The following is a 14,097-nucleotide window of genomic DNA, read 5'->3' on the forward strand; positions in this document are numbered from 1 at the left end:
ACATACAGGGGTGACTCAGCCTTGTGCGAGCTTCCTCTACATACAGGGGTCACTCAGCCTTGTGCGAGTTTCCTCTACATACAGGGGTGACTCAGCCTTGTGCGAGCTTCCTCTACATACAGGGGTGACTCAGCCTTGTGCGAGCTTCCTCTACATACAGGGGTGACTCAGCCTTGTGCGAGCTTCCTCTACATACAGAGGTGACTCAGCCTTGTGCGAGCTTCCTCTATATACAGGGGTCACTCAGCCTTGTGCGAGCTTCCTCTACATACAGGGGTGACTCAGCCTTGTGCGAGCTTCCTCTACATACAGGGGTGACTCAGCCTTGTGAGAGCTTCCTCTACATACAGGGGTGACTCAGCCTTGTGCGAGCTTCCTCTACATACAGGGGTCACTCAGCCTTGTGCGAGCTTCCTCTACATACAGGGGTCACTCAGCCTTGTGCGAGCTTCCTCTACATACAGGAGTCACTCAGCCTTGTGCGAGCTTCCCCTACATACAGGGGTGACTCAGCCTTGTGCGAGCTTCCTCTACATACAGAGGTCACTCAGCCTTGTGCGAGCTTCCTCTACATACAGGGGTCACTCAGCCTTGTGCGAGCTTCCTCTACATACAGGGGTGACTCAGCCTTGTGCGAGCCTTCTCTACATACAGGGGTCACTCGGCCTTGTGCGAGCTTCCTCTACATACAGGGGTCACTCAGCCTTGTGCGAGCTTCCTCTACATACAGGAGTCACTCAGCCTTGTGCGAGCTTCCCCTACATACAGGGGTGACTCAGCCTTGTGTGAGCTTCCTCTACATACAGGGGTCACTCAGCCTTGTGCGAGCTTCCTCTACATACAGGGGTGACTCAGCCTTGTGCGAGCCTTCTCTACATACAGGGGTCACTCGGCCTTGTGCGAGCTTCCTCTACATACAGGGGTCACTCAGCCTTGTGCGAGCTTCCTCTACATACAGGGGTGACTCAGCCTTGTGCGAGCCTTCTCTACATACAGGGGTCACTCGGCCTTGTGCGAGCTTCCTCTACATACAGGGGTCACTCAGCCTTGTGCGAGCTTCCTCTACATACAGGGGTCACTCAGCCTTGTGCGAGCTTCCTCTACATACAGGGGTGACTCAGCCTTGTGCGAGCTTCCTCTACATACAGGGGTGACTCAGCCTTGTGCGAGCTTCCTCTACATACAGAGGTCACTCAGCCTTGTGCGAGCTTCCTCTACATACAGGGGTCACTCAGCCTTGTGCGAGCTTCCTCTACATACAGGGGTGACTCAGCCTTGTGCGAGCCTTCTCTACATACAGGGGTCACTCGGCCTTGTGCGAGCTTCCTCTACATACAGGGGTCACTCAGCCTTGTGCGAGCTTCCTCTACATACAGGAGTCACTCAGCCTTGTGCGAGCTTCCCCTACATACAGGGGTGACTCAGCCTTGTGTGAGCTTCCTCTACATACAGGGGTCACTCAGCCTTGTGCGAGCTTCCTCTACATACAGGGGTGACTCAGCCTTGTGCGAGCCTTCTCTACATACAGGGGTCACTCGGCCTTGTGCGAGCTTCCTCTACATACAGGGGTCACTCAGCCTTGTGCGAGCTTCCTCTACATACAGGGGTCACTCAGCCTTGTGCGAGCTTCCTCTACATACAGGGGTGACTCAGCCTTGTGCGAGCCTTCTCTACATACAGGGGTCACTCGGCCTTGTGCGAGCTTCCTCTACATACAGGGGTCACTCAGCCTTGTGCGAGCTTCCTCTACATACAGGGGTCACTCAGCCTTGTGCGAGCTTCCTCTACATACAGGGGTGACTCAGCCTTGTGCGAGCTTCCTCTACATACAGGGGTGACTCAGCCTTGTGCGAGCTTCCTCTACATACAGGGGTGACTCAGCCTTGTGCGAGCTTCCTCTACATACAGGAGTCACTCAGCCTTGTGCGAGCTTCCTCTACATACAGGGGTGACTCAGCCTTGTGCGAGCTTCCTCTACATACAGGAGTCACTCAGCCTTGTGCGAGCTTCCTCTACATACAGGAGTCACTCAGCCTTGTGCAAGCTTCCTCTACATACAGGGGTGACTCAGCCTTGTGCGAGCTTCCTCTACATACAGGGGTCACTCAGCCTTGTGCGAGCTTCCTCTACATACAGGTGTGATTCAGCCTTGTGCGAGCTTCCTCTACATACAGGGGTGACTCAGCCTTGTGCGAGCTTCCTCTACATACAGGGGTGACTCAGCCTTGTGCGAGCTTCCTCTACATACAGAGGTGACTCAGCCTTGTGCGAGCTTCCTCTACATACAGGGGTCACTCAGCCTTGTGCGAGCTTCCTCTACATACAGGGGTGACTCAGCCTTGTGCGAGCTTCCTCTACATACAGGGGTGACTCAGCCTTGTGAGAGCTTCCTCTACATACAGGGGTGACTCAGCCTTGTGCGAGCTTCCTCTACATACAGGGGTCACTCAGCCTTGTGCGAGCTTCCTCTACATACAGGGGTCACTCAGCCTTGTGCGAGCTTCCTCTACATACAGGAGTCACTCAGCCTTGTGCGAGCTTCCCCTACATACAGGGGTGACTCAGCCTTGTGCGAGCTTCCTCTACATACAGAGGTCACTCAGCCTTGTGCGAGCTTCCTCTACATACAGGGGTCACTCAGCCTTGTGCGAGCTTCCTCTACATACAGGGGTGACTCAGCCTTGTGCGAGCCTTCTCTACATACAGGGGTCACTCGGCCTTGTGCGAGCTTCCTCTACATACAGGGGTCACTCAGCCTTGTGCGAGCTTCCTCTACATACAGGAGTCACTCAGCCTTGTGCGAGCTTCCCCTACATACAGGGGTGACTCAGCCTTGTGTGAGCTTCCTCTACATACAGGGGTCACTCAGCCTTGTGCGAGCTTCCTCTACATACAGGGGTGACTCAGCCTTGTGCGAGCCTTCTCTACATACAGGGGTCACTCGGCCTTGTGCGAGCTTCCTCTACATACAGGGGTCACTCAGCCTTGTGCGAGCTTCCTCTACATACAGGGGTCACTCAGCCTTGTGCGAGCTTCCTCTACATACAGGGGTGACTCAGCCTTGTGCGAGCTTCCTCTACATACAGGGGTGACTCAGCCTTGTGCGAGCTTCCTCTACATACAGGGGTGACTCAGCCTTGTGCGAGCTTCCTCTACATACAGGAGTCACTCAGCCTTGTGCGAGCTTCCTCTACATACAGGGGTGACTCAGCCTTGTGCGAGCTTCCTCTACATACAGGAGTCACTCAGCCTTGTGCGAGCTTCCTCTACATACAGGAGTCACTCAGCCTTGTGCAAGCTTCCTCTACATACAGGGGTGACTCAGCCTTGTGCGAGCTTCCTCTACATACAGGGGTCACTCAGCCTTGTGCGAGCTTCCTCTACATACAGGGGTCACTCAGCCTTGTGCGAGCTTCCTCTACATACAGGTGTGACTCAGCCTTGTGCGAGCTTCCTCTACATACAGGGGTGACTCAGCCTTGTGCGAGCTTCCTCTACATACAGGGGTGACTCAGCCTTGTGCGAGCTTCCTCTACATACAGGGGTGACTCAGCCTTGTGCGAGCTTCCTCTACATACAGGAGTCACTCAGCCTTGTGCGAGCTTCCTCTACATACAGGGGTGACTCAGCCTTGTGCGAGCTTCCTCTACATACAGGAGTCACTCAGCCTTGTGCGAGCTTCCTCTACATACAGGAGTCACTCAGCCTTGTGCGAGCTTCCTCTACATACAGGGGTCACTCAGCCTTGTGCGAGCTTCCTCTACATACAGGTGTGACTCAGCCTTGTGCGAGCTTCCTCTACATACAGGGGTGACTCAGCCTTGTGCGAGCTTCCTCTACATACAGGGGTGACTCAGCCTTGTGCGAGCTTCCTCTACATACAGGGGTCACTCAGCCTTGTGCGAGCTTCCTCTACATACAGGGGTCACTCGGCCTTGTGCGAGCTTCCTCTACATACAGGGGTCACTCAGCCTTGTGCGAGCTTCCTCTACATACAGGGGTGATTCAGCCTTGTGCGAGCCTTCTCTACATACAGGGGTGACTCAGCCTTGTGCGAGCTTCCTCTACATACAGGGGTCACTCGGCCCTGTGCGAGCTTCCTCTACATACAGGGGTCACTCAGCCTTGTGCGAGCTTCCTCTACATACAGGAGTCACTCAGCCTTGTGCGAGCTTCTTCTACATACAGGAGTCACTCAGCCTTGTGCGAGCTTCCTCTACATACAGGGGTCACTCAGCCTTGTGCGAGCTTCCTCTACATACAGGGGTGACTCAGCCTTGTGCGAGCTTCCTCTACATACAGGGGTGACTCAGCCTTGTGAGATTATCCTCTACATACAGGGGTCACTCAGCCTTGTGCGAGCTTCCTCTACATACATGGGTGACTCAGCCTTGTGCGAGCTTCCTCTACATACAGGGGTCACTCAGCCTTGTGCGAGCTTCCTCTACATACAGGGGTGACTCAGCCTTGTGCGAGCCTTCTCTACATACAGGGGTGACTCAGCCTTGTGCGAGCTTCCTCTACATACAGGGGTCACTCAGCCTTGTGCGAGCTTCCTCTACATACAGGGGTGACTCAGCCTTGTGCGAGCTTCCTCTACATACAGGGGTGACTCAGCCTTGTGCGAGCTTCCTCTACATACAGGGGTCACTCGGCCCTGTGCGAGCTTCCTCTACATACAGGGGTCACTCAGCCTTGTCCGAGCTTCCTCTACATACAGGAGTCACTCAGCCTTGTGCGAGCTTCTTCTACATACAGGAGTCACTCAGCCTTGTGCGAGCTTCCTCTACATACAGGGGTCACTCAGCCTTGTGCGAGCTTCCTCTACATACAGGGGTGACTCAGCCTTGTGCGAGCTTCCTCTACATACAGGGGTGACTCAGCCTTGTGAGATTATCCTCTACATACAGGGGTCACTCAGCCTTGTGCGAGCTTCCTCTACATACAGGGGTGACTCAGCCTTGTGCGAGCTTCCTCTACATACATGGGTCACTCAGCCTTGTGCGAGCTTCCTCTACATACAGGGGTGACTCAGCCTTGTGCGAGCTTCCTCTACATACAGGGGTGACTCAGCCTTGTGAGAGCTTCCTCTACATACAGGGGTGACTCAGCCTTGTGCGAGCTTCCTCTATATACAGGAGTCACTCAGCCTTGTGCGAGCTTCCTCTACATACAGAGGTCACTCAGCCTTGTGCGAGCTTCCTCTACATACAGGGGTGACTCAGCCTTGTGCGAGCTTCCTCTACATACAGGGGTCACTCAGCCTTGTGCGAGCTTCCTCTACATACAGGGGTGACTCAGCCTTGTGAGATTTTCCTCTACATACAGGGGTCACTCAGCCTTGTGCGAGCTTCCTCTACATACAGGAGTCACTCAGCCTTGTGCGAGCTTCCTCTACATACAGGAGTCACTCAGCCTTGTGCGAGCTTCCTCTACATACAGGGGTGACTCAGCCTTGTGAGATTTTTCTCTACATACAGGGGTCACTCAGCCTTGTGCGAGCTTCCTCTACATACAGGAGTCACTCAGCCTTGTGCGAGCTTCCTCTACATACAGGGGTGACTCAGCCTTGTGAGATTATCCTCTACATACAGGGGTCACTCAGCCTTGTGCGAGCTTCCTCTACATACATGGGTGACTCAGCCTTGTGCGAGCTTCCTCTACATACAGGGGTCACTCAGCCTTGTGCGAGCTTCCTCTACATACAGGGGTGACTCAGCCTTGTGAGATTTTCCTCTACATACAGGAGTCACTCAGCCTTGTGCGAGCTTCCTCTACATACAGGAGTCACTCAGCTTTGTGCGAGCTTCCTCTACATACAGGAGTCACTCAGCCTTGTGCAAGCTTCCTCTACATACAGGGGTCACTCAGCCTTGTGCGAGCTTCCTCTACATACAGGGGTCACTCAGCCTTGTGCGAGCTTCCTCTACATACAGGTGTGACTCAGCCTTGTGCGAGCTTCCTCTACATACAGGAGTCACTCAGCCTTGTGCGAGCTTCCTCTACATACAGGAGTCACTCAGCTTTGTGCGAGCTTCCTCTACATACAGGAGTCACTCAGCCTTGTGCAAGCTTCCTCTACATACAGGGGTCACTCAGCTTTGTGCGAGCTTCCTCTACATACAGGAGTCACTCAGCCTTGTGCAAGCTTCCTCTACATACAGGGGTCACTCAGCCTTGTGCGAGCTTCCTCTACATACAGGGGTCACTCAGCCTTGTGCGAGCTTCCTCTACATACAGGTGTGACTCAGCCTTGTGCGAGCTTCCTCTACATACAGGGGTGACTCAGCCTTGTGCGAGCCTTCTCTACATACAGGGGTCACTCAGCCTTGTGCGAGCTTCCTCTACATACAGGGGTGACTCAGCCTTGTGCGAGCTACCTCTACATACAGGGGTCACTCAGCCTTGGGCGAGCTTCCTCTACATACAGGGGTGACTCAGCCTTGTGCGAGCTTCCTCTACATACAGGGGTCACTCAGCCTTGTGCGAGCTTCCTCTACATACAGGAGTCACTCAGCCTTGTGCGAGCTTCTTCTACATACAGGAGTCACTCAGCCTTGTGCGAGCTTCCTCTACATACAGGGGTCACTCAGCCTTGTGCGAGCTTCCTCTACATACAGGGGTGACTCAGCCTTGTGCGAGCTTCCTCTACATACAGGGGTGACTCAGCCTTGTGCGAGCTTCCTCTACATACAGGGGTGACTCAGCCTTGTGCGAGCTTCCTCTACATACAGGGGTGACTCAGCCTTGTGCGAGCTTCCTCTACATACAGGGGTGACTCAGCCTTGTGCGAGCTTCCTCTACATACAGGGGTGACTCAGTCTTGTGCGAGCTTCCTCTACATACATCGGTCACTCAGCCTTGTGCGAGCTTCCTCTACATACAGGGGTGACTCAGCCTTGTGCGAGCTTCCTCTACATACAGGGGTGACTCAGCCTTGTGAGAGCTTCCTCTACATACAGGGGTGACTCAGCCTTGTGCGAGCTTCCTCTATATAGAGGAGTCACTCAGCCTTGTGCGAGCTTCCTCTACATACAGAGGTCACTCAGCCTTGTGCGAGCTTCCTCTACATACAGGGGTGACTCAGCCTTGTGCGAGCTTCCTCTACATACAGGGGTCACTCAGCCTTGTGCGAGCTTCCTCTACATACAGGGGTGACTCAGCCTTGTGCGAGCTTCCTCTACATACAGGGGTGACTCAGCCTTGTGCGAGCTTCCTCTATATACAGGGGTCACTCAGCCTTGTGCGAGCTTCCTCTACATACAGGGGTCACTCAGCCTTGTGCGAGCTTCCTCTACATACAGGGGTGACTCAGCCTTGTGCGAGCTTCCTCTACATACAGGAGTCACTCAGCCTTGTGCGAGCTTCCTCTACATACAGGGGTCACTCAGCGTTGTGCGAGCTTCCTCTACATACAGGGGTGACTCAGCCTTGTGCGAGCTTCCTCTACATACAGGGTTGACTCAGCCTTGTGCGAGCTTCCTCTACATACAGGGGTCACTTAGCCTTGTGCGAGCTTCCTCTACATACAGGGGTCACTCAGCTTTGTGCGAGCTTCCTCTACATACAGGAGTCACTCAGCCTTGTGCAAGCTTCCTCTACATACAGGGGTCACTCAGCCTTGTGCGAGCTTCCTCTACATACAGGGGTCACTCAGCCTTGTGCGAGCTTCCTCTACATACAGGTGTGACTCAGCCTTGTGCGAGCTTCCTCTACATACAGGGGTGACTCAGCCTTGTGCGAGCCTTCTCTACATACAGGGGTCACTCAGCCTTGTGCGAGCTTCCTCTACATACAGGGGTGACTCAGCCTTGTGCGAGCTACCTCTACATACAGGGGTCACTCAGCCTTGGGCGAGCTTCCTCTACATACAGGGGTGACTCAGCCTTGTGCGAGCTTCCTCTACATACAGGGGTCACTCAGCCTTGTGCGAGCTTCCTCTACATACAGGAGTCACTCAGCCTTGTGCGAGCTTCTTCTACATACAGGAGTCACTCAGCCTTGTGCGAGCTTCCTCTACATACAGGGGTCACTCAGCCTTGTGCGAGCTTCCTCTACATACAGGGGTGACTCAGCCTTGTGCGAGCTTCCTCTACATACAGGGGTGACTCAGCCTTGTGCGAGCTTCCTCTACATACAGGGGTGACTCAGCCTTGTGCGAGCTTCCTCTACATACAGGGGTGACTCAGCCTTGTGCGAGCTTCCTCTACATACAGGGGTGACTCAGCCTTGTGCGAGCTTCCTCTACATACAGGGGTGACTCAGTCTTGTGCGAGCTTCCTCTACATACATCGGTCACTCAGCCTTGTGCGAGCTTCCTCTACATACAGGGGTGACTCAGCCTTGTGCGAGCTTCCTCTACATACAGGGGTGACTCAGCCTTGTGAGAGCTTCCTCTACATACAGGGGTGACTCAGCCTTGTGCGAGCTTCCTCTATATAGAGGAGTCACTCAGCCTTGTGCGAGCTTCCTCTACATACAGAGGTCACTCAGCCTTGTGCGAGCTTCCTCTACATACAGGGGTGACTCAGCCTTGTGCGAGCTTCCTCTACATACAGGGGTCACTCAGCCTTGTGCGAGCTTCCTCTACATACAGGGGTGACTCAGCCTTGTGCGAGCTTCCTCTACATACAGGGGTGACTCAGCCTTGTGCGAGCTTCCTCTATATACAGGGGTCACTCAGCCTTGTGCGAGCTTCCTCTACATACAGGGGTCACTCAGCCTTGTGCGAGCTTCCTCTACATACAGGGGTGACTCAGCCTTGTGCGAGCTTCCTCTACATACAGGAGTCACTCAGCCTTGTGCGAGCTTCCTCTACATACAGGGGTCACTCAGCGTTGTGCGAGCTTCCTCTACATACAGGGGTGACTCAGCCTTGTGCGAGCTTCCTCTACATACAGGGTTGACTCAGCCTTGTGCGAGCTTCCTCTACATACAGGGGTCACTTAGCCTTGTGCGAGCTTCCTCTACATACAGGGGTCACTCAGCCTTGTGCGAGCTTCCTCTACATACAGGGGTCACTCAGCCTTGTGCGAGCTTCCTCTACATACAGGGGTCACTCAGCCTTGTGCGAGCTTCCTCTACATACAGAGGTCACTCAGCCTTGTGCGAGCTTCCTCTACATACAGGGGTGACTCAGCCTTGTGCGAGCTTCCTCTACATACAGGAGTCACTCAGCCTTGTGCGAGCTTCCTCTACATACAGGGGTCACACAGCCTTGTGCGAGCTTCCTCTACATAAAGGGGTCACTCAGCCTTGTGCGAGCGTCCTCTACATACAGGAGTCACTCAGCCTTGTGCGAGCCTTCTCTACATACTGGGGTCACTCAGCCTTCTGCGAGCTTCCTCTACATACAGGGGTGACTCAGCCTTGTGAGAGCTTCCTCTACATACAGGGGTGACTCAGCCTTGTGCAAGCTTCCTCTACATACAGGGGTCACTCAGCCTTGTGCGAGCTTCCTCTACATACAGGGGTCACTCAGCCTTGTGCGAGCTTCCTCTACATACAGGGGTGACTCAGCCTTGTGCGAGCCTTCTCTACATACAGGGGTCACTCGGCCTTGTGAGAGCTTCCTCTACATACAGGGGTGACTCAGTCTTGTGCGAGCCTTCTCTACATACAGGGGTCACTCAGCCTTGTGCGAGCTTCCTCTACATACAGGGGTCACTCAGCCTTGTGCGAGCTTCCTCTACATACAGGAGTCACTCAGCCTTGTGCGAGCTTCCTCTACATACAGGAGTCACTCAGCCTTGTGCGAGCTTCCTCTACATACAGGGGTCACTCAGCCTTGTGCGAGCTTCCTCTACATACAGGGGTCACTCAGCCTTGTGCGAGCTTCCTCTACATACAGGGGTCACTCAGCCTTGTGCGAGCCTTCTCTACATACAGGGGTCACTCAGCCTTGTGCGAGCTTCCTCTACATACAGGGGTCACTCAGCCTTGTGCGAGCTTCCTCTACATACAGGGGTGACTCAGCCTTGTGCGAGCTTCTTCTACATACAGGAGTCACTCAGCCTTGTGCGAGCTTCCTCTACATACAGGGGTCACTCAGCCTTGTGCGAGCTTCCTCTACATACAGGGGTGACTCAGCCTTGTGCGAGCTTCCTCTATATAGAGGAGTCACTCAGCCTTGTGCGAGCTTCCTCTACATACAGAGGTCACTCAGCCTTGTGCGAGCTTCCTCTACATACAGGGGTGACTCAGCCTTGTGCGAGCTTCCTCTACATACAGGGGTCACTCAGCCTTGTGCGAGCTTCCTCTACATACAGGGGTGACTCAGCCTTGTGCGAGCTTCCTCTACATACAGGGTTGACTCAGCCTTGTGCGAGCTTCCTCTACATACAGGGGTCACTTAGCCTTGTGCGAGCTTCCTCTACATACAGGGGTCACTCAGCCTTGTGCGAGCTTCCTCTACATACAGGGGTCACTCAGCCTTGTGCGAGCTTCCTCTACATACAGGGGTCACACAGCCTTGTGCGAGCTTCCTCTACATAAAGGGGTCACTCTGCCTTCTGCGAGCGTCCTCTACATACAGGAGTCACTCAGCCTTGTGCGAGCCTTCTCTACATACTGGGGTCACTCAGCCTTCTGCGAGCTTCCTCTACATACAGGGGTGACTCAGCCTTGTGAGAGCTTCCTCTACATACAGGGGTGACTCAGCCTTGTGCAAGCTTCCTCTACATACAGGGGTCACTCAGCCTTGTGCGAGCTTCCTCTACATACAGGGGTCACTCAGCCTTGTGCGAGCTTCCTCTACATACAGGGGTGACTCAGCCTTGTGCGAGCCTTCTCTACATACAGGGGTCACTCGGCCTTGTGAGAGCTTCCTCTACATACAGGGGTGACTCAGTCTTGTGCGAGCCTTCTCTACATACAGGGGTCACTCAGCCTTGTGCGAGCTTCCTCTACATACAGGGGTCACTCAGCCTTGTGCGAGCTTCCTCTACATACAGGAGTCACTCAGCCTTGTGCGAGCTTCCTCTACATACAGGAGTCACTCAGCCTTGTGCGAGCTTCCTCTACATACAGGGGTCACTCAGCCTTGTGCGAGCTTCCTCTACATACAGGGGTCACTCAGCCTTGTGCGAGCTTCCTCTACATACAGGGGTCACTCAGCCTTGTGCGAGCCTTCTCTACATACAGGGGTCACTCAGCCTTGTGCGAGCTTCCTCTACATACAGTGGTCACTCAGCCTTGTGCGAGCTTCCTCTACATACAGGAGTTACTCAGCCTTGTGCGAGCTTCCTCTACATACAGGGGTGACTCAGCCTTGTGCGAGCTTCCTCTACATACAGGGGTGACTCAGCCTTGTGCGAGCTTCCTCTACATACAGGGGTCACTCAGCCTTGTGCGAGCTTCCTCTACATACAGGAGTCACTCAGCCTTGTGCGAGCTTCTTCTACATACAGGAGTCACTCAGCCTTGTGCGAGCTTCCTCTACATACAGGGGTGACTCAGCCTTGTGCGAGCTTCCTCTACATACAGGGGTGACTCAGCCTTGTGCGAGCTTCCTCTACATACAGGGGTGACTCAGCCTTGTGCGAGCTTCCTCTACATACAGGGGTCACTCAGCTTTGCCCTAACGTGTATTTGCAGCAGTCTTGTCGGGCCACACAGACAGATACGTTCCTGAAGGTTGCAGCTCTATACCTCAGCTCCGTCAGTCTCGCTTCATCATTACCTTTGTTTTGGATGATCTCCACATTCCCATCTTGTATTTTACCTACATGATGAAAGTTTGACAGACAACAGAGAGCAAAACATGAAACATCAGAACAAACAAGGAACAACACAAGTGACAGCTCTATATGTGCAGTGTGTATACCTATATATGTGCAGTGTGTATATACCACTATATGTGCAGTGTGTGTATTTACCTCTATATGTGCAGTGTGTACATCTCTATATGTGCAGTGCGTATCTACCTCTATATGTTCAGTGTGTATTTACCACTATATCTGCAGTGTGTATACCTCTATATGTGCAGTGTGTGTGTGTGTATATACCTCTATATGTGCAGTGTGTGTATTTACCGCTATATGTGCTTTTTCTACCTTTAATGTGACCCATAATCTGTACAATTCCATTGAAAAACAAACTGAAATCTTTTAGAGGGGAAAAATAAAAACAACAAAACTACAATAATGTGGCTGCGTAAGTGTGAACACCCTCTGGTTGGGGATGTGGTTGTGTTCAGAATTAGCCACATTTATCTCATGTTAAATAGTAGTCAGCACTCAGCTGCCATTATTTATAGTGATTCTGAGTAACCCCATATAAAGTTCAGCTCTTCTATTAGGATTTTCCTGACATTTTCTGTGTTACATGTGACAGTAAAAGCCATGGTCTGTAAAAACACGTCAAAGGGATCTGATTGTTGAAAGGCATCAGTCAGGAGAAGGGTACCAAAGAATTTCCAAGGCATTAGCTATACCATGGAACACAGTGAAGACGTCATCAAGAAGTGGATTACATTTGGCAGAACAGTGACATTACCAAGAACTGGACGTCCCTCAAAATTTGATGAAAAGACAAGACAAAAATTGGTCCGGGAGGCTACAAAGAGGCCTACAACAACATTAAAGGAACTCAGGACTTTCTGGCAGGTTCTGGTTGTGTAGTGCATGTGACAACAATCTCCAGTATTCTTCATCTGTCTGGGCTGTGGGGGAGGGTGGCAAAACGGAAGCCTTTTCTAACAAAGAAAAACATCCAAGCCCGGCCATGTTATACCAAGACCTACATCCAGTCTGCCAAAAGGATGTGGGGAAACGTGTTATGTCTGATGAGACCGAAGTGGAACTTTATGGCCATAATTCCAAAAGGTATGTGAGGCGCAAAGCCAGCACTGCACATCACCAAAAGAACCCGATACCCACAGTGAAGCACGGTGGAGGCAGCATTATGGAGCACGGCGGGGGCAGCATTATGGAGCACGGCGGGGGCAGCATTATGGAGCACGGCGGAGGCAGCATTATGGAGCACGGCGGAGGCAGCATTATGGAGCACGGTGGAGGCAGCATTATGGAGCACGGCGGAGGCAGCATTATGGAGCACGATGGAGGCAGCATTATGGAGCACGGTGGAGGCAGCATTATGGAGCACGGCGGGGGCAGCATTATGGAGCACGGCGGGGGCAGCATTATGGAGCACGGCGGAGGCAGCATTATGGAGCACGGCGGAGGCAGCATTATGGAGGACGGCAGAGGCAGTATTATGGAGGACGGCGGAGGCAGCATTATGGAGCACGGTGGAGGCAGCATTACGGAGCACGGGGAGGCAGCATTATGGAGGACGGCGGAGGCAGCATTATGGAGGACGGCGGTGGCAGCATTATGGAGCACAGTGGAGGCAGCATTATGGAGCACGGTGGAGGAAGCATTATGGAGCACGGTGGAGGCAGCATTACGGAGCACGGGGAGGCAGCATTATGGAGGACGGCGGAGGCAGCATTATGGAGGACGGCGGTGGCAGCATTATGGAGCACAGTGGAGGCAGCATTATGGAGCACGGTGGAGGCAGCATTACGGAGCACGGTGGAGGCAGCATTATACTTTGGGGCTGTTTTTCTGAAGCTGGAACTGGTGGAGGGAATTATGAACAGTTCCGAATATCAGTTAATATTGGCACAAAACCTGCAGCCTCTGCTAAAAAGCTGAAGGTGAAGAGGAATTTCCACTCTCAGCACGGCAACGACCCAAATCAACAAAAGAAGAAGATCAGCCAGAGCCCAGACCTGAATCCCACTGACAATCTGCGGGGTGACCTGGAGGGGGGTACACAGGAGACGCCAAGTCACGATCTGCCATGTGATCGACTTCTACCCAAAAAGACTGAATGCTTCATAACGTCAGAGGGAAATTCAACAAAGCATTCGTTTAAGGGTGTGTATATTTATGCAACCACATTATTTATATTCTTTATTTTTCCACCCTAAAAGATTTCAGTTTGTTTTTCAATGGAATTGTACAGATTATGGGAGACAGTAAAGGTGGAAACATTTCTGAAATGTATTCGTCTTGTACTGACTTTTTGACATGACAGAAACCTGGCATTGTAACAGGGGTGTGTTTATATCCACTGTATAACTCTATAGTT

At 52.8% G+C, this 14,097-nt stretch overlaps 1 protein-coding gene across 1 annotated transcript in view; it reads right to left on the reverse strand.

Annotated features, from left to right (window-relative positions):
• LOC142657504 (plasma membrane calcium-transporting ATPase 2-like) overlaps positions 1-14,097 on the reverse strand; it is a gene marked incomplete at its 5' end in the record, with an annotated part of 74,605 nt that overhangs the window by 13,894 nt on the left and 46,614 nt on the right. The window contains one exon of the mRNA XM_075832539.1: positions 11,681-11,722. Within this exon, the coding sequence (XP_075688654.1) occupies positions 11,681-11,722 (42 nt within the window). The remainder of the gene's footprint in view (positions 1-11,680; positions 11,723-14,097) is intronic.

This window comes from Rhinoderma darwinii, chromosome 7 (assembly GCF_050947455.1).
Source record: "Rhinoderma darwinii isolate aRhiDar2 chromosome 7, aRhiDar2.hap1, whole genome shotgun sequence".
NCBI classification, from domain to species: domain Eukaryota; kingdom Metazoa; phylum Chordata; class Amphibia; order Anura; family Rhinodermatidae; genus Rhinoderma; species Rhinoderma darwinii.